The sequence below is a fragment of the Sycon ciliatum genome, chromosome 4, assembly GCF_964019385.1.
Source record: "Sycon ciliatum chromosome 4, ocSycCili1.1, whole genome shotgun sequence".
In the NCBI taxonomy this organism is placed as follows: domain Eukaryota; kingdom Metazoa; phylum Porifera; class Calcarea; order Leucosolenida; family Sycettidae; genus Sycon; species Sycon ciliatum.
The window spans coordinates 40,498,791-40,522,952 of record NC_088646.1 but is presented as its reverse complement, the minus strand read 5'-3'; the positions used below and the strand labels follow the sequence as shown (position 1 = coordinate 40,522,952).

General features: G+C 48.7%; 2 protein-coding genes across 4 annotated transcripts in view; one reads left to right on the top strand and one right to left on the bottom strand.

Annotated features, from left to right (window-relative positions):
• Positions 1 to 529: 529 nt before the first annotated feature.
• Positions 530 to 10,347, bottom strand: LOC135816174 (calsequestrin-2-like). Its single transcript, XM_065329569.1, has 13 exons — positions 10,029 to 10,347; positions 8,398 to 8,491; positions 7,570 to 7,642; positions 6,625 to 6,658; positions 6,287 to 6,395; positions 5,819 to 5,892; positions 5,003 to 5,086; positions 4,528 to 4,574; positions 4,018 to 4,063; positions 3,264 to 3,318; positions 2,284 to 2,387; positions 1,811 to 1,894; positions 530 to 1,326 (listed from the first exon to the last, which is right to left on the bottom strand). The coding sequence occupies exons 1-13, from the start codon at positions 10,257 to 10,259 to the stop codon at positions 1,120 to 1,122; spliced, it is 1,242 nt and encodes a 413-aa protein (XP_065185641.1). The 5' UTR covers positions 10,260 to 10,347; the 3' UTR covers positions 530 to 1,119.
• A 502-nt stretch (positions 10,348 to 10,849) lies between these two features.
• The window catches only part of LOC135816173 (intersectin-1-like), a 37,661-nt gene continuing 24,348 nt past the window's right edge, over positions 10,850 to 24,162 (top strand). The window contains exons 1-22 of one of the 3 annotated variants that reach the window (XM_065329568.1): positions 10,851 to 11,057; positions 11,144 to 11,227; positions 12,848 to 12,911; positions 13,095 to 13,404; positions 13,868 to 14,414; positions 14,616 to 14,713; positions 15,207 to 15,259; positions 15,624 to 15,735; positions 16,334 to 16,483; positions 16,940 to 17,080; positions 17,400 to 17,487; positions 18,023 to 18,162; positions 18,581 to 18,853; positions 19,337 to 19,774; positions 19,946 to 20,086; positions 20,242 to 20,289; positions 20,772 to 21,032; positions 21,406 to 21,469; positions 21,648 to 21,739; positions 22,215 to 22,499; positions 23,447 to 23,590; positions 23,785 to 23,935. In XM_065329568.1, the coding sequence (XP_065185640.1) occupies positions 11,036 to 11,057; positions 11,144 to 11,227; positions 12,848 to 12,911; positions 13,095 to 13,404; positions 13,868 to 14,414; positions 14,616 to 14,713; positions 15,207 to 15,259; positions 15,624 to 15,735; positions 16,334 to 16,483; positions 16,940 to 17,080; positions 17,400 to 17,487; positions 18,023 to 18,162; positions 18,581 to 18,853; positions 19,337 to 19,774; positions 19,946 to 20,086; positions 20,242 to 20,289; positions 20,772 to 21,032; positions 21,406 to 21,469; positions 21,648 to 21,739; positions 22,215 to 22,499; positions 23,447 to 23,590; positions 23,785 to 23,935 (3,706 nt within the window). In that variant the 5' untranslated portion in view covers positions 10,851 to 11,035. Of the gene's footprint in view, positions 11,058 to 11,143; positions 11,228 to 12,847; positions 12,912 to 13,094; positions 13,405 to 13,867; positions 14,415 to 14,615; positions 14,714 to 15,206; positions 15,260 to 15,623; positions 15,736 to 16,333; positions 16,484 to 16,939; positions 17,081 to 17,399; positions 17,488 to 18,022; positions 18,163 to 18,580; positions 18,854 to 19,336; positions 20,087 to 20,241; positions 20,290 to 20,771; positions 21,033 to 21,405; positions 21,470 to 21,647; positions 21,740 to 22,214; positions 22,500 to 23,446; positions 23,591 to 23,784; positions 23,936 to 24,162 lie in introns of all 3 variants that reach the window. The other 2 variants (XM_065329567.1, XM_065329566.1) reach the window with 2 other exon arrangements.

Genomic DNA, 24,162 nt, shown 5'->3' with positions numbered 1-24,162 from the left:
CTTGCAATCAAGTATAACCGTTACTGGAGGGGGGCAGCTACATTATAATAGGGGCAAATGCAGTTTGGTCCCTGGATGAATAGATGCTGCAATCATTTTCTGCATCTTGTCCTCGCCCACTATAATAAGCTGTGGCATGATGAGCAGCTAGCTCATAACTTCATAAGTGGATCACTTAATTCCAAGTCCACCCAGAGTCTAAGATTTCAGGGGGTGTCAGCCGTACGGCGTTTCAGCAGCATCTTTCCAAGATCTCTCTTCCCTCTCCCGGGGCCGGCCCGGGAGCCGGGAGGGGGGACCCATGTGACCAGGTACTAGCAATGAGCAAGTACAAGTACTTCTGTCTGTGACTAGCAGTTTTAAAGTTTGATGACTACACAAGAGCTGGGTGTCTTGCTTGCTTGGTGGCAAGTGATGACAATCTGTGACCACGCCACTTGCCCGAGCTCTTCATGAAAAAAAAACCCATTCAGTTGAGCACGGCTGTGGCCATAGCGGATATGAACCAAACTGCACTTTGCACACAGAATCTGGGTTCAGAATGACGCTAGAGACAATTCCGTTGACATGGGCAACCCAGTACCGAAAAGAAATTGAGCGTAAAGCAGTCAAGATCTAAATGAGCGTGGTCAGTGACAGTGAGTCGTGGACGAGCAATCGAGTTAATAATAGTCGGTACGTCGGGTCCAAAACAATAATAAAGAAATTGGAAGATACAGAGCAGCCGTCATTGGCGGATAAGGCTCATTGGAAATTTCAACAATTTTTGACCAGAATGCGCCCACACACCCATGGTACACACACGCACACAAAAGACGCGCACAAACAAACACACCCACACACAACACACACACACGGCCACAAGGCCCCGCACATCCAGATTAGAGGCGTGCTTGGACGCTCACGCATAGATCAAAGGTCACACTTGTGCCAAGAAGCGGGCGTGGAGCAGCTTGGTGTACATGTAGATGACTAGAATAGATAAGAACACCCGACGATGGTGACTTGGCAAGGTGGCACGTCCATACGCACAGTTGCCGCACACCCGCACACACAGCCCGACGGAAGCGCGCACTGCATCACCGGTAGCAACCAACCACCTAACCATGGCCAGGTGGCTTAGAGCTCGGTTCGTTCGCTAGACTCTGCGCCGTCCTCGGGAATATCAAAGTCCTCTTCAGCGTCGGGCTTAGGCTGTGCAGCCTCAGGGCGGACAGTCTCCTTGAGTTCCACCTCCCCAGCCAGAGCCGAGGTGATCCAGTCGATGACCCGCTTCGGCTTGGAGATGGTGTCCTTCTCGGTCAGGTCCAACCAAGCATGCTTGTTCTGTGTGTGTCAGGCGCATGCAAGAAGGACAGCAGCACACACAAGAGCACATCAATCATTGATAGCTATACAGTCAAGGTTACTGTAGAACATGTAAATTATTTCGGTGTACTAAAATCTCGTTGTGAGGTACCTGACAGGTTTCAGGTGTTGCATTTACAAATAAAAAATTAGTTGAGCAGCATCCCCTTCACAAACCTGCACTGCACTATCAAGTATACGACCATGTATACCATCATGTATACCACCATATATACTATCAAGTAAAGAGAAGGCTTTTCCTATCAGTGGCAAACATAAAAACTCCCTGATGAAGCCTTAATGTCAAAACTCAGGAGCCTCTGAGGAGTAACCCATCACACATACAATGACAATGTGCAGTGTCTCAGACATCAATCGGTGGTACATGTACAATGGATGAAAGTAGTCTGAGTAATGAGGGCAAACACACGCACGCACGCACACCCACACACCCACAACAGACCTTGGCAAGGTCAATGAAACCGAATGAGGCTGATGTGGTGGCCAAGTCCTCTCGGTCAAATGTCTTGGCCCACTGTGGGAGCATCTGAACAAGGACAGATAACAAACCATACCAGCCGGTCACAGAAGCTGCAAACATAAACCAGGAGTCATTTGTCTGCCCCCCCCCCCCTCCCCCCCCCCACCTTCGCCGCCTGCCCCTCCCCCCCCCCAAGGGATGTAATAATTGTAAAAGAGTAGCTCCATCTCAGCTCACTACAACTCAAAAGAGTAACTCCCAAGTCTCTTCTTCCCAGTCTTAGTAACACTGTGCTCATTGAGCAGGGCTGGGCGGCTTACATACAAATGCACAAATATGGTGCACAGGAACAACAGGATGAAGAAGAAGACATGTACAATTGCCTGTTTAAATTGAGCAACAGGACGGAGAAGACAAGAAAATATAATGAGGGGGGGGGGGGGAGGGAGGAGTACCTGTTGCATGTCCGACGCTGTGTCAATCCAGGCCAAGTTCAACGACTTGTCGCCAGCAAAGTGCTTTGCCACGGTCTTCAATGAGCCGAAGAAACGAGCACCAGCTGTATAATGAATGTACAACGGAGATAGAAAGAGAAAGAGAGAGATAGAGAGATAGATAGATAGATAGATAGAGAGAGAGAGAGAGAGAAAGAGAGAGAGAGAGATAGAGAGAGAGAGAGATAAAGATAGAGAAAGAGAGAGAGAGATAAAGAGAGAGCGAGATAAAGAGAGAGAGAGAGAGAGAGAGAGAGAGAGAGAGAGAGAGAGAGAGAGAGAGAGAGAGAGAGAGAGAGCGAGATAGAGAGAGATAAAGAGAGATAGATAGAGCAAGATAGATAAAGATAGATAGATAGATAGATAGATAGAGAGAGAGAGAGAGATAGATAGAGAGAGAGAGAGAGAACTGTGTCCAAAAAACCCAATGCCCTTGCGGTGAGTTGCCCAGCCCAGCATGCAGCACACTTCAAAGTACACACACAACCGTGTGTACTGTTCAATATCAAGATGACAAATACGCAGTCTGACACTGGGTCAGCTCTGAGTGCAAGCAGAGTGCTCGGCACCTAAGTAAGTGCCAGAGCTGGAACACAGCACTCAGCGTAACAGACGTTGCAGAGAACAACAGCAAGTTGCCGGAGCTCTGCGTTCCATGCAACCTTCAGGCGACTGTGAACAGAATGGCGTGATTCATCCCCAGTAGCGTGCACAAGTATAAATTACTGACGCATACGTAGCATGTAGATCTACATGTCCCACCGTCTGCAGGAATTACAATTTGTCACTTCTCTTCACACCTCACTCTGATCAACTGATCAACTGATCATGATCAACAGCACAGTGAAGACGGTGTTGGTTGAACATGAAAGGGAACGGCTACGACATGCGTCACGGCTACTCTCCGAGCAAGAAGTCGTCATTACAAGTTTACAACTTACATTCACTCTTTGGCTTCAAAACAGCGAAGAAGAGATTTGGTGACAGAACACCGCTCTACAGAACAATGTCACACAAACAGAACAGAACAGAACAATGGTCCAGCAAAAATCAGAGTCCCATTTTAAAAGGTGCAAACGCAACAAAACAGGAAAAACGGGTACTGTACTAGGGGAGGCTAGTCACTCGTTGACCAGCGACAAACCTGAGCGTTGTGACCGGTCTGGTGGTGGGTCCTGCCGGCATCTTGTGAAGTGCTTTGTCCAGCATGCTTGACACTGCTTGATTTGTTTGTGCGAAACAATACCATAGACCAGACAGAGTCTGCAGGGTACTATGTGGTTGTGTAAGTTACACATGGGGGCTGTCAAGTCATGACGCATACAGTACACACCCTTACAAATGTGCTGTCATTGATGCACACACACACACACACACACCACACACACGCACGCACACACCGCACACACCACACACACACATACACACGCGTGCACACACCACACACACACACACACACACACACACACACACACACACACCACACACACACCACACACACATACACACACATACACACACATACACACATACACACTATAATCCTGTTATAGTATACAGGTATAACCAGTGCATAGCCAGAACATTATAGCACCACAGCACAGGTGCAGACGTAGTGAGTACACCCTCACCCACCCACACATACATCCACCCACACATCCACCCACCAACACATGCAGAGGTCTGGTCACTCACCCAGGTCAAGTGCATCTCCATCATGCGCACCTGCATCAGAGCCTGCCTAAACACACACACACACACACACACACACACACACACACACACACACACACACACACACACACACACACACACACACACACACACAACACACATACCATTACATAGATGACATATACACATCACATTGGGGAAGCCTTTCCCTACTGGTGCTCGATTGCATTAGTGTGCCACTATAGACAAGTGGTTGACAAATGACTCTCCTTACTCGGTGAAGCGGGCGTGTGATCCCAACTGATAAAAACTCAGACTGCATATTGGATGCTTTAACTTTCTACAGGGAAAGTCGCGCGAGTTCGACAGAATCATAAAAAATATGACTACTAACGTTAGTAGATCATGAGTTCGACTCCTTACTGGACTTCCGACTGCCTACGGCGTCCAACACACACTCAGTATGAAGAAGAGCATCATGCTGATGGATGTATTAAACGTTCGAACTGCTTCACGGCATGATGAACTCACTTGCGATTAGCGTACACAAAACGAATCAAGCTCCTGTCCTCAGTGACCTGTCAAAGTCAGAAAAGCACGTGCATGCGCGCGCACACACACACACACACGCGCGGGCATGCACGTAAACAGGAATCACATTTCATAATCATCATCAATTGCCCGCACAGCACACCACACAAGAGACACGGAGCATTCGCACGGCACACAACACACACCATACTATAGCACTGGCCAGTGAAACCCTACCCCTGCTGCAGTCAACCGTTGCTTGAGTCCAGCAGCTCCCGACTCCCTGAGCAACGGAGCTCGACTCCCGACCGCCAGGGCAGGCATTGAATGGAGTAACCAAAAGCAGTTCTCTAGTCAGAGGCTAGATTTCAGAGATCAGCATGTAGTACTAGTATGGTGTGTTGTGTGTATGGTCAATGTTTCCTGTGTGCCTACGGCCCGTACGGGATTTCTGTCCTAACATTGGGCTACTAACATTGGACGGGAATGAGATGGGTTTCTCGTTGGGCTTGACAAACAGGCCAGCACCGGACTTCTTCAGACGCAGACTCTTGGCAATCTAGCGGCAAGCAACACAACAGTACACGGGGAAGAGAAAGCAGAATGACAGCATGCCAGCGACTAGTGGACATAGCAGACCGCGTGCCAGCTAAACTGGTGTACAGTGCTGTCGGGCGCCGAAGAACGGAGCACCGAAGAACGAACAGGCTAGAATTTTTACCAAGCACAGCATACCAATGTATACACGGTGACTCAACTGTGCACAGACGGCAATACATGACAATAAGAACGGACTAGGCTAGGAGGCTGACCTCCAGTTCTAAGGCGACCGACAGTACTGTCACACTTTGCTTGAAGAGAAAGCGCAGTTGGCAAGCGGATACATCAAGACATGCACTGTACATGTGCAGCATGCATACATTGTACAATACTGTATCAGAACACACAGGTGGGTTAGTCCTCTGCTCTGATGTTAGATAGAATAATCTTTTGCCTGATGATCACGCAAGTGTAAAACTTGAGTCACAATAAAGCCTTGTTCCACCTTATTCCTACAATTAGAACACATGCAACAGCAGCTGCAGTAGCAGCAACAGCAGAAACTGCAGTAGCAGCAGCATCAGCATTAGCAATAGCATTAGCAGCAGCAACTGCAGTAGCAGCAGCACCAGCAGCAGCACATCCCAAATGGCTCCAGCAGGCCCGCTTGCTCACTATCAGGCTGTCCAAGTCTCAGCATACTGTCAATAAATGTCATGTGCTGTGCTGTGCATTGCAGAACTCAACTCACCTTCTTGTCAGTGACCTGGTAGAAAGGAATGGAAGGTACAAAGTGCTCACCAGCTGCTGTGAACCACTTCTCCACTGGAAAAGAAGACACAAGCATGAGGACACACACACACACACACACACACACACACACACACACACACACACACACACACACACACACGCCCATATACATACGCTAGTAGTACGTTTAGCTGTCTTAGCGTCTGTGACTCTTGTCACCATGGCTGGTGGTTCAGATCCTTCATACCCATATTACAAACACTATCTCACACGGACTGCTAGCGTTGCACTAGGTGACATGGGCTGGTTTTATGAGCGGGGCCATTTTGAACGGTCTCAACGGGCAGGGGCTTCTAATCGAGCGAGTATGGTAGCCATCAAAGTCCTCAGCTCAATCCCATACCAGCACACTGCACTGCAGGCAACGCACTGTGCAGCACAATGATAGGGACGGACGACCACTTACTTTTGCTGCCTGGTTCGACGTACGCCACGACCTTGGCAAATTCAAACTCCTCATATCTCTTTTTCTCGGCTTTGGTTGAGACCATTCGCACAGGCTTGTTGGTTATCACCTGTCATAAACAGCGAGATAATACAAGAAAAACATATTTTTAAAACCAACTACATTGATATATCACAGTCCAGTGTGTCATTACTATAGTTATAGCTCTCATGGCTGAGGTTAGTGGTATGTCTATTGTCTCTGGGTTCCTAGTACTCAATTGCCGAAGCCGGTTGGGAAAGTAACTCCAATTTCACTTCAAGGGCTCTAGGGAGCTATGGACTCGTGTTAATACATACCTCAGTTAGGAACTGGGCAATACCCTCCGCAGTCCTGTAACACACACCACACACACCACCCAGCACACAACACAAAGTAAGGACAGACACACTGTCAGCATGCTTTACAACTTACTGAAGTGCATGAAATGCACGTACAAGTAAGTTAGTTTATACACAGAAGCCTTGCTTGCGTAACATGCTGTCAAAATCGAAAAAAGTAAGTTAGTTGTAGATATGATCTACAAGTGACACTTCTCCTGAACACCAGTAAGGCCAAAACAAAAAATAGGCTTGTTTCCGGTCGGCAACCCCTCAAAAAGGAGACTCGGTCGGCCGGAATGAAACTTTTTTTGGATACTTTTTTTGGTTCCTCAATCGTTGTGGTATTGATGGACAAGAGCACCTACACATGTACATTGTACATATATCATGGCAAGGATCAATGTCAGAGTTGACTGACTCACTGTTCTTGTACAGCATGTGGTGTATTCCTGTTTTCGTGTATCCTGAGAAATCAAGCAAACAGTTCGAGTCCTTCCAGCTCCGTTATTCTAGCTCGTATTGACCCCGGAGGTTTTCGAGCCGACAGCTGAGAATCTCTGCTACCTTGTAGGTGTTTTGATTGTGGAATTCGGTTGAGATTTGACTGAGTTATGACTCGTTGAGTGCACTTGCACACATGGCATTGCCACCGTTTGTACACATTTGGGACCAAAAAAAGTTTCAGAATTTGGGAAAAAGTGGCCGGTTGGCCGACCGGAAACAAGGTCATTATTTGTTTGGGCCTAATAGCCTGCTCATACACTTCAATTTTGCACTAGGCAAACATGTCTGTATCCATTCGACTGGAGGAGAGACACTGATTTAGAAGTGTCATTGACACCCCCCCCCCCCCCCCCCATCCACACAAACACAGACACACGAGTGCGCACACATCAAGGTATGTACTCCCACCACGCTTACCGTTGTCCAAAGTACTCCTGTGGTGACGCCTTGGCACGGAAAAGCATTACTGGACGAGCTTCGGGCTGGACTCCTACAGTTGCCGCAGTAACAATCAGACATCACGCATATCAGCAAGAGGGCATCACAAAGACTGTGCACCTCCTGTCTCGAGCTGTGATGGAACCACCACCTCCTGTCTCGAGCTGTGATGGAACCACCACCTACTGTATACATGTACAACTGGGATTTCACGAATTTTCGGTGTACCTTTTTTATTTCGGTACTTTCGTTGCATCTCTTTCAACACCTAAATTTCAATGGACGCACAAACACTAACACACATCATCCTGTAGCGGGGGGGGCTGCTGTTCTGTACGTTATATTCTGTCAACCTAACCTGGGTCTTTTGCCCTCATACCTAAAATTTTGAGCACCTGAAATTTCTGAAATTAGAGAGTTTGGCAAAGTTTCGCCAGTGCACTTAGAAGAAGTCAGTGCGGAACTTGCGTGCGGGGTCACATGTCTACGTGCATGTTTCGAAATGCTCGACAACACTCTCGCCAGTAGGGTGCAGTGGTGCACAGTCGAATACTTAGTGCATGCAGCACACCACAGTAAGACCTGTCTAAGACGACCGCTCAAGTCAAGGTACCTTCAAAACGTGGTCTCTGTTACCAGGTGGTCTCCATATCCAGGGTCATTTGACTGGAAATAGCATCCCTGGGTCCTGGTTTCAGTGGTCTTCCAGGACAGGTTTTACAGTGCTATCACTAGGCACACATCACAGTGCTTGCAGCATACACTATGTTTAGTCGACAAGGGATGTGTGTGTGTGTGATCACGTACCAAGCTGTTGAAGAAGGCCGGGGTTGGTGGCTGCGTCCACGGATGCAATCTTCACGCCATTAGGACCCTTCTCGCGCATAAGTGCGGCCACGTACTGTCATCAAACAAGCCGAGCACACACACGTACACACACGTACACACACGTACACACACGTACACACACGTACACACACGTACAGTAAAACATGTAACTAAAGACCACTGTGACTAGCGACCAGCCTCCAACCTGTCGGAAGGCTACCTTCTTGCCAAAGCATTTGGAAGTTGGACTAGTTTCGGCTCCACAATCCAGTGTGTCGTTACTATAATAATTATAGCTTTCATGGCTGAGGTTGTTGGTATGTCTGTTGGCTCTGGGTTCCCAGTACTCAGTAGCCGAGGCTGGTTGGTAAAGTAACTCCAATTTCACTTCAAGGTACCAGTGCATCTAGTGTCTGCTTCTATCAGAGCAGCGTGCTGTCTATACTGGTTACCCCAGCAAGCGTAGGGTGTGCAGGGTTCTAGCCAGGTCAAATATAGTAGGGGGACGGGCATGGGAAAAAGTTACCCCATGACCCATTTTTTCCATTGTCCAAAATTGTCTTGCCATGGAAAATGCAACATACAGGGTGAACCCCGACTTCACCCCTCACAAATGTGCCTTTATGAACCCTCTAGTAGTGACTATCGACTGTATTTTCGTTGAATGGCGTGAAAAAACACAAAAATCGGAAAATGAGTAGGGGGGGGGGGGCGGCACTTTTTCACAGGGGGGGGGGGGGGGCGCAAACGGAGTAGGGGGGCGCTACGCCCCCCTACCCCCCTTTGGCTAGAACCCTGGTGTGCATAGGTAACTGTCTTGGCCATTTTATGCCTATGTACTTCGTGTGGTGTAGACCAGGTGTGCATTGGTGGTCGAATCACATGGCTTCGCCAGTTGTGTGGATTAGACAGTTATCTGGCGCAAGTCTTGATCTGTCTCATTCAGATCTTGTTCGCTATCATTGCTATAAGAGAAAATCTGTGGGTGCACATCCAGTGCATTTGCAGATTTGCGTGCTTCTCTTGCGACGGGCGTATACATGGTACATGGTACTACAGACCACTTCGTCAGGCACGGACGGTCTCACATTCATAAATGGTTGTGCAGTGCACACCTCTAAGGCACAAAACCGACTGACGCGGATATTGAGACATGCGACGACCTGACACCTACATTGTAGCTCCAACACATCTACGAAGCGCAAACCAACAACCTTCCAACTTTGAAGGCTCAGGTGCGGAAAGTTCCAATGAGGTGTCAGGTCATCGAATGCCTCAATATCCTTGTCAGTTTTGAGCCTTGTTGTCGCACTATCTGACTGTATTATTATCTCGTTACCTTGGTGGACTGTCCGTCAAAACTATGTAGTAACTTATAGGTACTTTTCTCCTTATCAAAATGAGTTTTAGATTTGATGGGTGGTCATAAAAGAGAACGATAAGGATGACACCGGTGCACCATGATTCCAAGGCCCTTATATTTCTTTCCTTAAAAAAAATCCGAAATCCAGTTTTCCGGATTCCATACAACGAGGGAGCTGTTGTAATTGTAAAAATTTAAGTCAAGGGCTTTGAACAGGACTGTTATAATTATGTTAGTTACCAATTACCTCCAGTTGCTGTACGAGGTAACCCTCGTAACTGGCATCAGCTTGGCCTCCAGAGAGAAAACAGACGAGTGTGACGGGGGTTGATTGAACGGTCTTCACGAAATTCTTTTCAGTTAGTTGAAGAACACCGCCACGTGGCATACCCTGTGGCTGGCCTTGAGGCTGGCCCCACACTAAACACGGGCTTGCTAAAAGAAGCAGCACACATGCTGCCGACACCGGCATCCCCATACTCGCCGGATCAGACCAAGTGAAGCAGACAACAAAAATTGTTTTGTGCGAGCACTTCTTGTTCCGAGAGTGCTGGGAAATAATTGTATTTCACTTCTCATTGCATACGTACACGTGTACTCAGTACACGATACGGTACTAAATCATGGTAATTGTTTTGCATACATATCTGCGAACATTTGAAGGTTTTCTACAAAAAAAGTAGTTTTCTGCTAGTGCTCCGCCGCGCCGTAGTTCTCGCGCTAGCGCAGACTGCGCCCATCGCGCAAGCGGTCGTATCGATGTATCGAGCACAAAACGTCGACGCCCCGGCCGGCCGGCCCGATCTGTACTGCAGTACAGACGGTGTAGCGACCACACTGGTTGATCCGGCCTGGCTTGGGACCATATCGCCGGGCACCTTTACCTGAACGAATGCCATATGCGCCAGTGCTGCGGAAGTCGGCCACCGTGCAGTGCGAAGCACAGGCGCAGCTAGCTAGGCATGTACCACTGAACTGCACTGCACTCTGCACTGCAGCAGCGAGATACGACTACGAGTACGAGGCTGGGCGACCTGTGGCAGTGCACTGACTGTGCAGTGTGTAGTTTGGCAACCTGCAAGAAAAAATGCAAAGAGCAGCCAATCAGGCTTTGTTTTCGTTGTGGAGGTTGGAGGTGGCCAACGTTGTCAGTGCTTCGAATCGAAACAGTGTAGTAGTTTTGCGTGGCTGTAATGGTATCCTGAGCTGTAAACTCGCCACCTGGGATTGGAATTAGTGAGCGAGTCGCCCAGCATGGCTGGCATGCAGCCTGCAGGTATGAGTGGACTTCTTAGCTCTTCGAGTTTGTAAAAGATTCAAACCGATGTGATGGGTGCTCTTGTCTCTGAACCACTTCCTTAGGCTCGTGGGTGATTTCACCACAAGACAGAGCTCAGCATGAGCGCACTTTCTACAGCTTAGGTCCCATCAACGGCAAACTTAATGGTAAGTAAGCATTTGGTGTGGAGATCTCTCCTGGGGTTTTTTTCTCATGAAGTTTATTTCCAGTTTTGAGTATGTTCGACGAAGAGAGGGGGGCACGTGTGCATGTGAGCTACGGTACAGTGTAGCCCGTCTTGAAGCTGTTCTCATCCATTGCAGGAAGAAGCTGTTTAGGTGGACAACGAAGCATGGTTGCTGGTGATAATGGTTGACCAAATTGCACAGATCTACACGAGCGCACCTTTATTTGGCGTAGTTATGCACTTTCAACACCAAATGAGCAAGTTAGAGTACATTCCACTCTATGAAGAGGCTCACTGTACCAAGAAAAGTGCCAACAAATAAATAAAACTTGAGCGGTGCAAGTGGACTCTGCACCACTGAGTGTCTGTTTACTTTTCATCAACATGTTTTGTCAACACACAGTGTGTGTTGTCTGGTCTGGACAGGTGAGCTTCAGGCACCCTTATCAGCTGGCCTGTCAGGATTGATATTAGTACATTGTAATTGCACATGTACAGTCAGCTTTGCGTATAACGACACTCGGCGGGGCATCAGAAAAGTGTCCTTATTCGCGAAGTGTCCTTATACCCGAAGTCTCGTTATATGTATTACAGTTAGATGGGACTTTGCTCTGGGCATGGAAATCCTGTCGTTATTTGCGAATTGTTGTTATGTCCGCAGTCGTTATTAGCGAAGTTGACTGTAGTAGATCTACGAGGTAGTAGTTGTAGTATATTTTTCACATGTACATGTGGAGCAGCGCCAGGTGGACTTCCGGCCCGAAGTGCGAAGCTGGTACCCTGGTCCCGCGATCAATTCCCATGACACCACTGTATTTGTGCATGTGTACGTCCGGCAGCATTCGTACCAATTCCTGGGCATCATGAGTTGTGGAAATCCGGGGCGCCAAAAAATGTACTTTTGGTTGGATTTATGCAACACAACTGTACTCGGGTAGAATCAACAGGTCTCGGTACAGCCCTTGATGCTGATTGCGACTAGCATGAGTAGATTTCTTACATTGAGATTAGTAACTAAACAAGGGTAAGCAGAATAGCATCTAAAATTTGTATTTTGATCAACACTGCGCACTTTGGCACAGTCAAGACACACAACTTCCTGTTAATGGTGTTTGTATCGTGTCTGTGTTCTTTTTCCTGTACTTGATGTGTGTTTTGCATTGACAAGCATGCCTTGTGACTGTGTGGTGAAGCTTGGTTGCTGTTCTCAGTGCTTAGCATCATGGCGTCCTCACAGACTCCTGGCTAGCTGTCTGGGTAGTGCGAGACCTGACTACTCCGGATGCGCTTTATAAATAGGAAAGCTTGCCTGTCCAGTTGGAGTAGAACATGACATCTATGCTGTGTGTGCTAAGGGTGCTGGTGCTATGATGCGCTTTATAAATAGGAAAGCTTGCCTGTCCAGTTGGAGTAGAACATGACATCTATGCTGTGTGTGCTAAGGGTGCTGGTGCTATGAATTGAAGGTACCGAGGGCATGCACTGATTAACCGAATGTCTTGTTGGTTTGTGTTGTTCCAGGACACGTAGTCGTAGAACATATTTATTCGTACTCGGTAACTGTTTCGTATTATCTACTGTGTGTTGTTGACGTGTGCAGGCGAGAAAGCGCGTGGTTATCTCGTCCAGAGTGGCTTACCGACAGCTGAGCTGGGACATATCTGGTATGTGCAAGCTTGTAGCTATACTTCAGTATTCAGTATCCACTAGGAATGTATGCTATGTGTGCTAGTGATTGTCACTGATGCAATGTGTAGACACTGTTGTCTAGTACACTAATTTGCTTATTTGATCTCTGTGTGTGTATGTGTGTGTGCTCGTGGATGTGATGGGTGGGTGTCTCGCAGGACTCTGTGCGATATGGACCGCGACGGGCAGCTAACCTCCTCTGAGTTCTCGATGGCCGTGTACGTCATCTTCTGCCGCAAGTCTGGCATCTCGCTACCCAGAACCTTGCCGCCGTCGCTCGTGCAGTCTGCTTCGGTCAATGTATCTCCAGCTCAGCCCAGCGTCATGCCACAGCAGATGTTACCAATGGGTCAGCAGCAGTCATTGCCGGCGAGCAACTCGTCGGGCTTCAGCGGCCAGGTAATGAGTTCTGCGCAGATGGCTGGTGCGGTGGGGGCACAACCACCCAGACAAGGACTGTCCGGCACGGTAGGTCTGCATGCTCTTTGTGGGTGTGTAGGTGCACACGCGAGTAAAGTAAAGTATAGTTAGTACATTCGTGTTACCACCCGGCTTTACAATTTTGTTGAGAAATACTACCAGCTTGCGTGTGTGCATGTGTGTGCGTGTGTGTGTGCGTGTGCGTGTGTCCTCCTCCCCCATTCTCCCACGTTGACCTGGCCACCATATCGACACGCTATCTGCTGTAGACTACTCTGCTTGTCGCTGTTTCTGTTTCATGTTTCTACTTAACTTTGCGTTTATTTCTAATTTTACATTGGATACTTCGTAATTCAGAGCATGACAGAGCTATTACTTTCATGTACATTGTTGTATGTAAATCTTGCCCAAACCAGGCCAAAAGAGGTATGTTTTCCATGAAGAAACGTGCAGTAGTAGAACTCAACAGTAATCAATTTCCCCATCTGCGTCTGTACCGATGTTTTTCCAGCCATCTGTAGGAAATCAATCTGGTGGCAACTGGCAGCAGCCGATCTCCTCCAACAACTCCAAACAGCCGTCGATGGATAGTTTGACCTCATTAGATTCTCTTGGCAGAACCAACTCGTTGCTGCCGTCGAATTCCATGGTGTCAGCCAATGCCACCGTTCCTGATGGTGGTGCCGGTGCCGGTGGCGAGTGGGCTATACCTGCGCAGGCACGTTTCCAGTACAATCGCATGTTCAGTGACGCCGACCGTTTCAAGCGCGGCTACCTGACCGGCATGGAGGCCAGACCACTGCTGCAGCGCACTCAGGTCGCGCAAGCACAGCTGTTCCAGATCTGGTCCATGGTGGTGCCGGGCACCAACTCTGCCATCAAGTGCGAGGAGTTTGTCATTGCTATGTACTTGGCGGAGTGTGCGGCTAAGGGAAGAGCTCTACCCAGTACACTGCCTCCGGAGCTTGCTCGCCTCAGAAAATCCACCACGCCTGTTCTCGCTCAAAAACAACCTGCGGGTGGTGTGACTCCGAACAAGTCATCATTTGCAGAAAGATGTAAGTACAGAGTTTGACGCAGGCCTTACAGAACTGATGCTGTACATTTGCAGTTGCTATAGAAGTAGTCTGTACTTTTCACGTCTGTCCGTACCAAGGACTATTTCGAAGTACTTACATTGTAGCTCATTGACAGTGCATTGTCAACCATGACTGATGATGAGTGTTCTCGTGCTGTGCTTGTGTCCGCTTTTCACGCAGCATCGCTGGAGGATAGAAAGCGTGACAACTTTTCTAAAGGGCAGGAAGTGCTAGAGAAACGCCGACAGGAGCTGCAGGAGCAGAAGCGAAAAGAAGAGGTATGGGCATATCCCCCCCCCCCCCCCCCCGCCGTGTATGACACATGTGGTGCACTATAGTTGCTCTCTCTCTCTCTCTCTCTCTCTCTCTCTCTCTCTCTCTCCCCCCCCCCCCCCCCCCCCCCCCCCCCCCCCTCTCTCTCTCTCTCTCTCTCTCTCTCTCTCTCTCTCTCTCTCTCTCTCTCTCTCTCTCTCTCTCTCTCTCTCTCTCTCTCTCTCTCTCTCTCTCTTTCTGTCTGTCTGTCTCTCTCTCATTCTCTCTCTCTCTCTCTCTCTCTCTCTCTCTCTCTCTCTCTCTCTCTCTCTCTCTCTCTCTCTCTCTCTCTCTCTCTCTCTCTCTCTCTCTCTCTCTCTCTCTCTCTCTCTCTCTCTCTCTCTCTCTCTCTCTCTCTCCATGTCAGTAGCTTCATCAGTACAGTTAATGTGATTCACCTCTATCCCCCTGACAGGAGGTTGTGTTTTGCTCTGTCTTTCCGCTTATCCCCCTTTTCAGGAAGAAAAGCTCCGGAAACTTCAGGAAGAGGAAGAGCGCAAGGCAAAAGAACGGTATGTGCTGATAGATATTGTTCGCTCTTCCCTCATCATCTTAGGGACCATCCATAATTATTGAAAACGTTTTGTTTATGGGTGGGTAGGTCAAGCATTGATAGCTGAAACATCTCCAGCTGTGAAGTCAATAATAATTATAATATCGTTGGGGGGGGGGGGGGGGTCATCACGAAACGTTTTCATTCCGTGAACATTATTGATAATGCCGAATGGGTTTTTAGGTGTTGGGCAATAAATTAGCTTTGATATAGACTGATATATACTTTTGGCGGCAGCTATCAACCTTGGTATTCAGTCCGTCCGCTATCAGCCTTGGTATTGAGTCCGTCGTATTCTTGCTTACGTGTTGTCTCCACTTCAGGAGAGAGCAAGAGCTGAAGCAGCAAGCGGAACTGGACCGGCAACGTCGCCAGATGGTGGAAGAGCAGCAGAGACGTGACCTGGAGGAGCAGAAGATTGTCATGCAGCGCACGGTTAGCAACTCCATCAGCTAACCAACTGTCTTCAAGTCTGTGAATGAAGTGTAGCCTTTTCAACTTTCTACAACTATATTTTTTCATTGCAGTGACAGTAGGTTTATTCCTGTGTGCAATGTGACAGTGAGCAACAGCCTTGTCTGAAATACGGACTGCAGTTACAATGGCTTTCACTTTTCAGTGATGATCTCAGTTGTACAGTACTGCATTCCAAAAGAAGTGTTTTCCAATTTCCATGTGACTACAATAGAACTGCTGTGTTTCAAGCAACTGTAAACTGGGAAGCATTTGTGTTTTAGCACAGAAATTCAATTTTACTTGCAAAACACCAATAAAAAGATTATCGGTGTATTGCAAGCAATGAATAATTTGCACCTGGCAGTGTGTGCGAATTGTTTAGGTTGAAGTGATTTTTTCTTCTGCTACACTATATTTCGCAGAATAATGCCAACTGCGAAAATAGCGAGAGTTTCCGGGTCTCCAGTACTTGCAGGAGCTGTGGAGCAAGCTAAGGTTTTCAGGGCTCTTATCACTCCTGCTTTATAAATAATTCATCTGTCTGTTATTGTTCCTGTTTTTTTACTTCACTCTTCAGGCCGCGCAGTTGGAAATGGAACGGAAGCGACGCGAGGACGAAATTCGTCAGCGGAAGTTGGAGCTGATGCAGCAGAGGTCCCGTCTTGTTGACCAAGTCAACACCGTCAAGCCTCGTGCTCGCCGTGTGGCCATGGAGTTAGAGACGCTGGTATGTATCCTCTCACTGGCTGGTCATGTGTTTACTGTGGTCTTGTGTCTCCCTATTAGGTGGTTGGTGACTAGGTCACTTTCTACCTCTGACAAGTTTTCAACTCCCTCCCCCAACACACACACACACTCAGACTCAGACATGCCCATCCCAGAGGCGATGGTGGCGAACAGCTATGTTAGACATTGCAACTTGTGCTGGGATTACACCATTCAACAGCTTGCAAGGCTGATGAATTGACTGCCACTACATTTAGCCTGGTCTACACCACACAGCTGAGTGAAGACACGCGCACGCACGCGTGCGCGCGCACACACACATACACACACACTACACCATGCAAATACGTTTTGTGTTTTCTTTTCATGGGAAGAACTCTCTAGTCTTGTCTTTTGGCTTCGAACTATCTTGGATTGTTTCCTCTCCTTTGTGCCCGTATTCACTCTGAATACACAGCAACATCAGCACACTGAACTCAAGGCCACATTGAGGACGGGCACGGGACGCAAGGAGGAGCTGGAGAATCGTATACTAAGCATGACATCACGCACTGGCTCCTCGCGTACTCAGCTGGAGGAGCTGCGTGCCGAAACCATGGTATGGCAAGTAGAGATGAATAACAGTTGGTAGAGGCCATCAGTGTGTAACTTAGTTTTGTGTTTGCTGGAAGTGTTTGTTGTGGGCGGTCTTTTCTCGCCTTAGTTGTTTTGGTGTGCATCTTCAATGCCGTACATATGTGCATTGAGTTAGTCAAGTGTCGGCGTGATGAGTGTTTCTTGCTCAGATTGACAAGGGCAGAGCTTTTATAGTCACACATTGTTTTCCTGTATGCACCTATGTGTGCTTGTCTTAAGTGCTGTGATTGGGGTCTTAGCAGTGCTGTTCTCTTCTTACTGTGTACTGTTGTCTGATCCAGCGTGCTCGAGAGCACTTGTCCCGCGTGTCTCGCGAGCGTGAGACCTTGAGCGCGCAGGTGGCGCAGTCGACGCGTGGAGCCGAATCCGGTATGTGTTACACAGGCGCTGTAGGCTGCAGTAATGTAGAATTCCTCACTATCAACTCAGTTACGTGTTTATGTATGGTGTATGCACGCCTTGCTCGATGGGTTGACATGTTTTGACGATGACGGCGTGTTCTCAACACAGTGCGTTCTCCGCCTTATGACATGCTGTCACCGTCAAAACATGTTTATGTATATGCAGACTGGGTGCACAATGATGACGTGTGTATAAAGTGCATACAAACCGATTGAGCGAAATGTGACTTGCACTGTTTTTAGATCTGCAAGGCACTAGAAGTCTCCAGAAAGCACTCATTTCATCCAAAATGTGTGCATTATAGGATGCGCTTGGTCTATTCAGGTGATACCAATGAACTGTTTATTCTGTGCAGTAGTTTATAGGATATCAATGAACTGTTGCTTCAAGTACTTGTACCCACAGCATAACTTGTGCAGAATTTGCTCATCATGCAACCCTGTCATCAGTCACTGTTTTTACATTGTTGTCTTGTGCTGACTATTGGTTTGGCTTGTCACAGTGCAAGGCTATCAGTCCACCATCAATGATCTCCGCGACATCACCAGCCGTGTGTCGGCACTGCGCTTGGAGCGTTCTAACCACTCGCGCCAGATCCAACAGAAGCGCACCGAGCTGGAGCACGAGCGAAAAGTTGTTCTGGTATGTGTGCATCATGTGCTCTGTGGCTATTGTTTGGTGATCCTGGCGATCACCATCATCGTCTATACTCGTGCTGGTTTGTGTTTTGACCTCCTGGAGATGTTACTCTTATGCAACATGCTTATATTAGTGAGGAGATTTGCATTGGGGAACCAGTGGGATTGGGGAAGCTGGTTGTTTTTCTAGTGTTGGCAGCAGCTTATTGAAGTGTATGGTAATGAGAGAACGAAGCGCCAGTGATCCAGGTTTTGTATCTTTCAACTCCAGGACTTCATTAGCTGCTGTGCGTAGGTGTGTCAACTCGCGTTCTCTTCATCTTACCCAGCAGTCTGTTTGTTTTATCTCCCTTCCACAACGGTGTTCAGCTTACCCAGTCTGTTGTTTGTTTTATCTCCCTTCCACAACGGTGTGCGTGTAGTCACTGCGACAGGAAGAACAGCAGAAGACACGCTCTGCAGAACAAGCCAAGTCACAGCTGCAAGCTCTGGAGCAACAACTGGCCGAGGAGAAACGACAGGAAGAGCTTGCAAAGCAACGCAAGCTAGAAATGGAAGCTAGAATTCGAGAAGAAGAGGTGAAGAGACGACAAGCAGAGGAGAGACGACAAGCCGAACTTAAGCATAGGAAGGAAGAGGAGGAAGCCGAGGCAAAGCGGAAAGAAGAAGAGGCAAGCAAGAAAACGAAAAACAAGGTATGTTTCCTTCACCGATGGTTTCCACTTCTTTTGTATGCAGCGTTAGTGAGTGCTTGTTGTGTCAGTGATGTTTTAAAAGTGGTCAAGCGCTAAGGAATGCAATAGATTTTTGCTCAGTGGGGGGGGGGGGGGGGTATGTATGCTGTGCCATGCTCATGTATATACACAGTGGGTACGTAGTACAAAGTGCTGTACTCATGCAGATTCAGTATAGAAGTACATGTACTTGTAGTACTACCAGTGTTGTACAGTCAACTTCGCGTGTATCGACACTCGGCGGGGCATCAGAAAAGTGTCCTTATTCGCGAAGTGTCGTTATACCCGAAGTCTCACATTACAGTCCGATGGGACTTTGCTCTGGGCATGGAAATTCTGTCGTTATTCGCGAAGTGTCATTATATCCGCAGTCGTTATTAGCGAAGTTGACTGTAGATGATTTTCTCCTCCTTTCCTTTGCCACTTCCGTGGGTGTGTGTGTAGGACGCAGATTTCTTTGGTTCGGATTCGATTGGCAGCTGGCCGGGAGCGGACACGACCACAACCTCCACAGCAACAGCGACGGCAGGCGAGACAAGTTCAGCTTTCTCGGCGGCATGGCCTGATGCGTCGTCGTCATCCTCGACTAACACAGCAACGGCAGGCGATGCTTTCACTTCAGGCTTTGCCACTGCTTTCCCGTCAGGGGACGATGACTGGACAAAGACGACGTCGGCAAAGGAAACATCCAAGCCATCTACCACCACCGCCTCTGCCCCGGCTGCAACAGCATCTGATCCTTTTGCTGACCTGCCAGCAGGGACATTCAGCGCAAGTAACACACCTGATCCGGCTGCTTCATCGGCAAGCGGCGACATCTTCGCAGTGAGCTGGGGAAACAATGCTGCTGCCAACCAAGGATCTGCTGGCACGTCGAACGAGGTGGGAACTGTTGCTACTGCTAGTGCTGCTACTGCTGCAAGCTTTCCTGAGGAGGACAGTGCAGAAAGTTTTACTGGTGATGTGCCAGATGGCTTGAGAAAATGGGTTAGCAAAAAGCAGCAGGCTTCATATAACGTATCTACGTCTTCATCGTCTTCTACTTCATCCCAGGTTTCAGCAGCACCATCTATGGCAAGCACACAAGCTACTCCAGTCATTGCTACCGTACAGTCAAGCAAACCAGCAGCAGTGAACAAACTTGGAACTAGCCCGAAGCCACCCCGCCCAGGACCTCCTAGGCCCGCCATTGCTGTGAGTTTGGGTGTCGGTGTCCACGTGCATGTACTGCAATCTGCATGTCTGTGTGAGTTGCTGTCTTAAAGAATCTGCCACGCTCCGCATATACAACTCTGTGTGTGTGTGTGCATGTGAATGTGTACTTGGTGTGTTGCTGTTTGTTTGTGCAGCCGGTGGCTTCTGCCTCACCGATCCCTCGCCGACCTGCACCTATCGCCGTGAGTACCCCGCCTGGCACTAATACATGTAGTCCTATTGTTTAGTTGTGTTCAAAGTGTTACCCTGTAATGTATATATCACCCACCTTCATCATGTAGCATGTGTAGTCGGCTTGGATTATAAACAAAATATCACGGAAATGTTCCAAAGTCGCAAATATCCATCCATCCACTAACAGCGACCTTCCTCTCAAGCTTTACCCGCTTTTGGAACTACTCATCGTCGAGCTACGTGGAAATACTCGTCCAGGTATTGAGAAAAGGGGTTGTTTGTTTAGATCTCAGCGTACAGGCTCTGCACTTCGAGTACCCGTGAGATATGTGTTTGTGTGTGTGTGTGTGTGTGTGTACGTGTGTGTACGTGTGTGTGCGTGTGTTTGTGTGTGTGTGTGTGTACGTGTGTGTGTGTGTGTGTGTGTGTGTGTGTGCATGTGTGTGCGTGCGTGTGCGTGCGTGTGCTGTCCACTACTCTACACTCTCAGGCCCATCGTCACAACACATCATCATCGAGTGCGTCGGAGCAGGATGTTTCATCCGCTATGTCTCTGGACACTATGAAGCCTGTACCGCAGCCTCGCCGTGCCACACCACCCGACACGGTGCAGGTGTCACAATCTGAATCATCCGTTGCCACCAGCGGTAGCAACACTAGTGCAACTAAAGACAAGGAGGACGCAGTGCGCCGGAAGGTTGAAGAGCTGCAGCGCAAGAAAGCTGAGCTGCAGAAGTTGAAGCAGCAGAGGGTAAGACGCCTTACCCCTTTACCCCTCTCTGTTGCTTGTGATCTACTGTAGCCGGCCAGCCGCCATTCAGGCAGTGACCAGCATCTTTACACGTTTTTCTCATAGCATGTCCAGGCTGTTGCTGCTGTGTGATGCCACCAGCTTTTACTGCATGTCCAGGGCAGTGCTAGTATTGCTCTGCTAGTGCTGGACTACATGACTGTAATCTTTGCTAGTGTTGCAACGGCACTGCACACAGCACATAAGCTTACTAGTATTGCAACAGCACTGCACGCAACACAATACAACCTGTGCTCAAGACATCGGCATATGTGCAAACTGATCTCCTCTTAGTAGTGGTTGTGTTGGATACCTCGTGTCTTTTCCTCTACAGGAGCAAGAGGCAAAGAAAACCGAACAGGACGGCAAACAGAATGCGTTGGGAAGTGATTCTGACGGTGAGTTTGCGTAGTGCTCATTGTGCAAGATTGAGTACGGCTGGTCAACAGTGGCCTTTTAATGGTTTCAGAATGTTCATACTCTGCAATACTTCACAAGTGGGGTATACAGCTCTGTTCTGTACTTTTCTGTTCAGTACCACTGTAACTCATACATGTGTCTGTCTGTCTGTGACAGTTGGTCTGAGTCGTACGCAGTACAAGGCCGAGTTTGGCTTCCAAGCACGTAGTGATGAGGAGCTGACGTTCAATGAAGGTGATCTGATACTGGTGAGGACTGCTGCTGCTGCTGCTGCTGCTGATGTTGCTGCGTGTGGATTACTTGATCATGCTGACTGCACATGCTGACTGTAGCTAGTGTTGTGCCACGATGTACTGTTCATGTACTGTGCCCTTGGCATGGTTGCTAGCTGCACACCCTGTATTGTTCTGCTACTATCTCTAATCTTTGTCCACTTTGCTGGTGGGCTGATCTACTCACCTCCCGCTTTAGGAGCTGCATCTGCGCTTTAGATCTTTGCAGCGTGGTAACGTTCCTACGGATGCTGAAAACTAGACTCAGTCTCAAGCGAACCGTGAATTTTTTTAAATCTCTAGTCTGCATCCAGGTGCGCCACCCTCTCTTTTGTTTTGCTGCGATGTCCCATCTCTCTTGGACATTTGACTCTGACTGCTGGTCTGCTGTGCTGTGTTGTGCTGTGTTGTGTTGTGTTGTTTGTCCCAACTCACTCACTCACTCACACAGAGTACCAGTGACCTAGGTACCCCAGAGCCCGGCTGGCTGGGCGGTGAGCTGAATGGCAAGAAGGGCTGGTTTCCGCAGAGCTACGTGTCAGTCTTACCGGCGTCGGCAACGCTGCTGCCTGCTAGCGCCGCCACACCCAACTACGCTGCTGTGGGTGCTGCTGTGGCTGCTGCTGCGGGCACGGAGCAGAACTTCTCTGACTCTGGTGCGTTCTCGAACAATCAACAGCAGCAGCAGCCATCGTCAGTGACGTCCGCTGCCAGTAGCAGCAGCATTAATGCTAGTGTAAGCGATGTGGCCCGTGAGGCGCTGTATGATGATGAGGATGAGGCGACCGTGGCCTGCCCCAATGCATATGTACCCAGTAACCTTGATAGTGAGGAAGAGCAGCAGCAGCAATGGGAGCGGGAGCAGCAGCAGGTGGAGGAGAATGTTGGTGTTACTGCTGTTACTGACCCAACACTGTATGATGATGATGCCTATGCCCATGCTAGTACTTATAGAGATGATGATCATCATCATTGTAATGATGAAGATGATGGTGATGAGCCCCTGTATGATATACCTCAGACGGTTAGTGACTGTGTTGTGCTGCTGATGCTGTTGGTGATGATGATGATGGAAAACGGCGGTGTTGGTGGTTGTGGCAACAGCGGTGGCGGCAGTGCTGGTGACCATGGTGTACTGTGTGCCAATGCTGCAGTGCTGGACTGGCAGCAGTGACGCCTGTGGCGAGCAGTCGGTGTTGTGCCAGAACAGTATCGTAACCACCTATCTAGTTGTGCTGCTGCTGTGCGGTGGGGTTGGGGGGGGGGGGGGGTGCGTGCATGTGAGGGTGCTTACATTAGTATGTGATGTGCTCTTGAAAGCGGTGAAGCGATGGGTCGTGCATGTGAGTGCATAGGGGCTGTGTCATGTACTTGTTTGGTGTGATTGTTCTCCAATGACCATCGCTGTTGCTGTGTCCACTGCTGTTGCCACCTGTCACCGTCACCACCACCACTGCCACTCCTGTTGCCATAGCCACTGCCACTCCTGTTGCCATAGCCACTGCCACTGCCATAGCATCACCAACCGCAACAGTATGCACGACGGGGTCTCGTGCTGTACGCACAGACTTGCTACTACCGTCTCTGTCACCCATGTCACTTCCATCCAAGAATATGGATCCTGCTGGCAGGGTACTCATTTCCGTATGTCTGCCCGTGTGTGTATGTGTGCGTGTGTAATAGCAGCATGAGGATAACGAAGAGAGAGCGGTTGCACTGTACAACTGGAAGGCGAAGAAAGATACGCACCTGTCCTTCAAGAAGGGCGACATTATCATCGTGAAAGAGAAGGACGATATGTGGTGGTCGGGAGATCTGGATGGCAAGGTACGGGTGCAGATACAGTGTGCTAAATTACACACAAGTCATACTTGAGTGTGATACGCCGTCTTGGATGGGAAAGCGTGTCGTGATGAATCGACCAATGTATGTGCAAGCTGCTGGTCTATGCATCATGTGTTGATAAATGTTGTGGGTGTGTGGGCGTGGGTGTGTGTGGTGCTCGCGCCTTTCTTCTGTAGATTGGCTGGTTTCCTAAGTCGTATGTAAAGATCGCACCAGGCAGCACTGCATCGGTATCACAGGCATCAAGTGTCACCTCTCCTCCATTCTCGCCTGTTCAAGGTCATCCAGGAGAGCCTTCAGAAGAGGCTGCTGCAGCCAGTACTGGAGGTAGGCAGGTGTTGATGACTGCTCATGTGCCTTGCTTGTAGCCATACACACGCACGCGCACACACACACACACACACACACACAAGACCCTATTCCCCGTTTCATACCAGAAAATGTTTCCCTGATGACGGCACAAGCGTGAAACTCTGAGTTGCAATAACACTCTGTTCCACCTTACTTGTACCGTATTTCCGCGCATATAAAGCCATGGCGTTATATCCGAATAT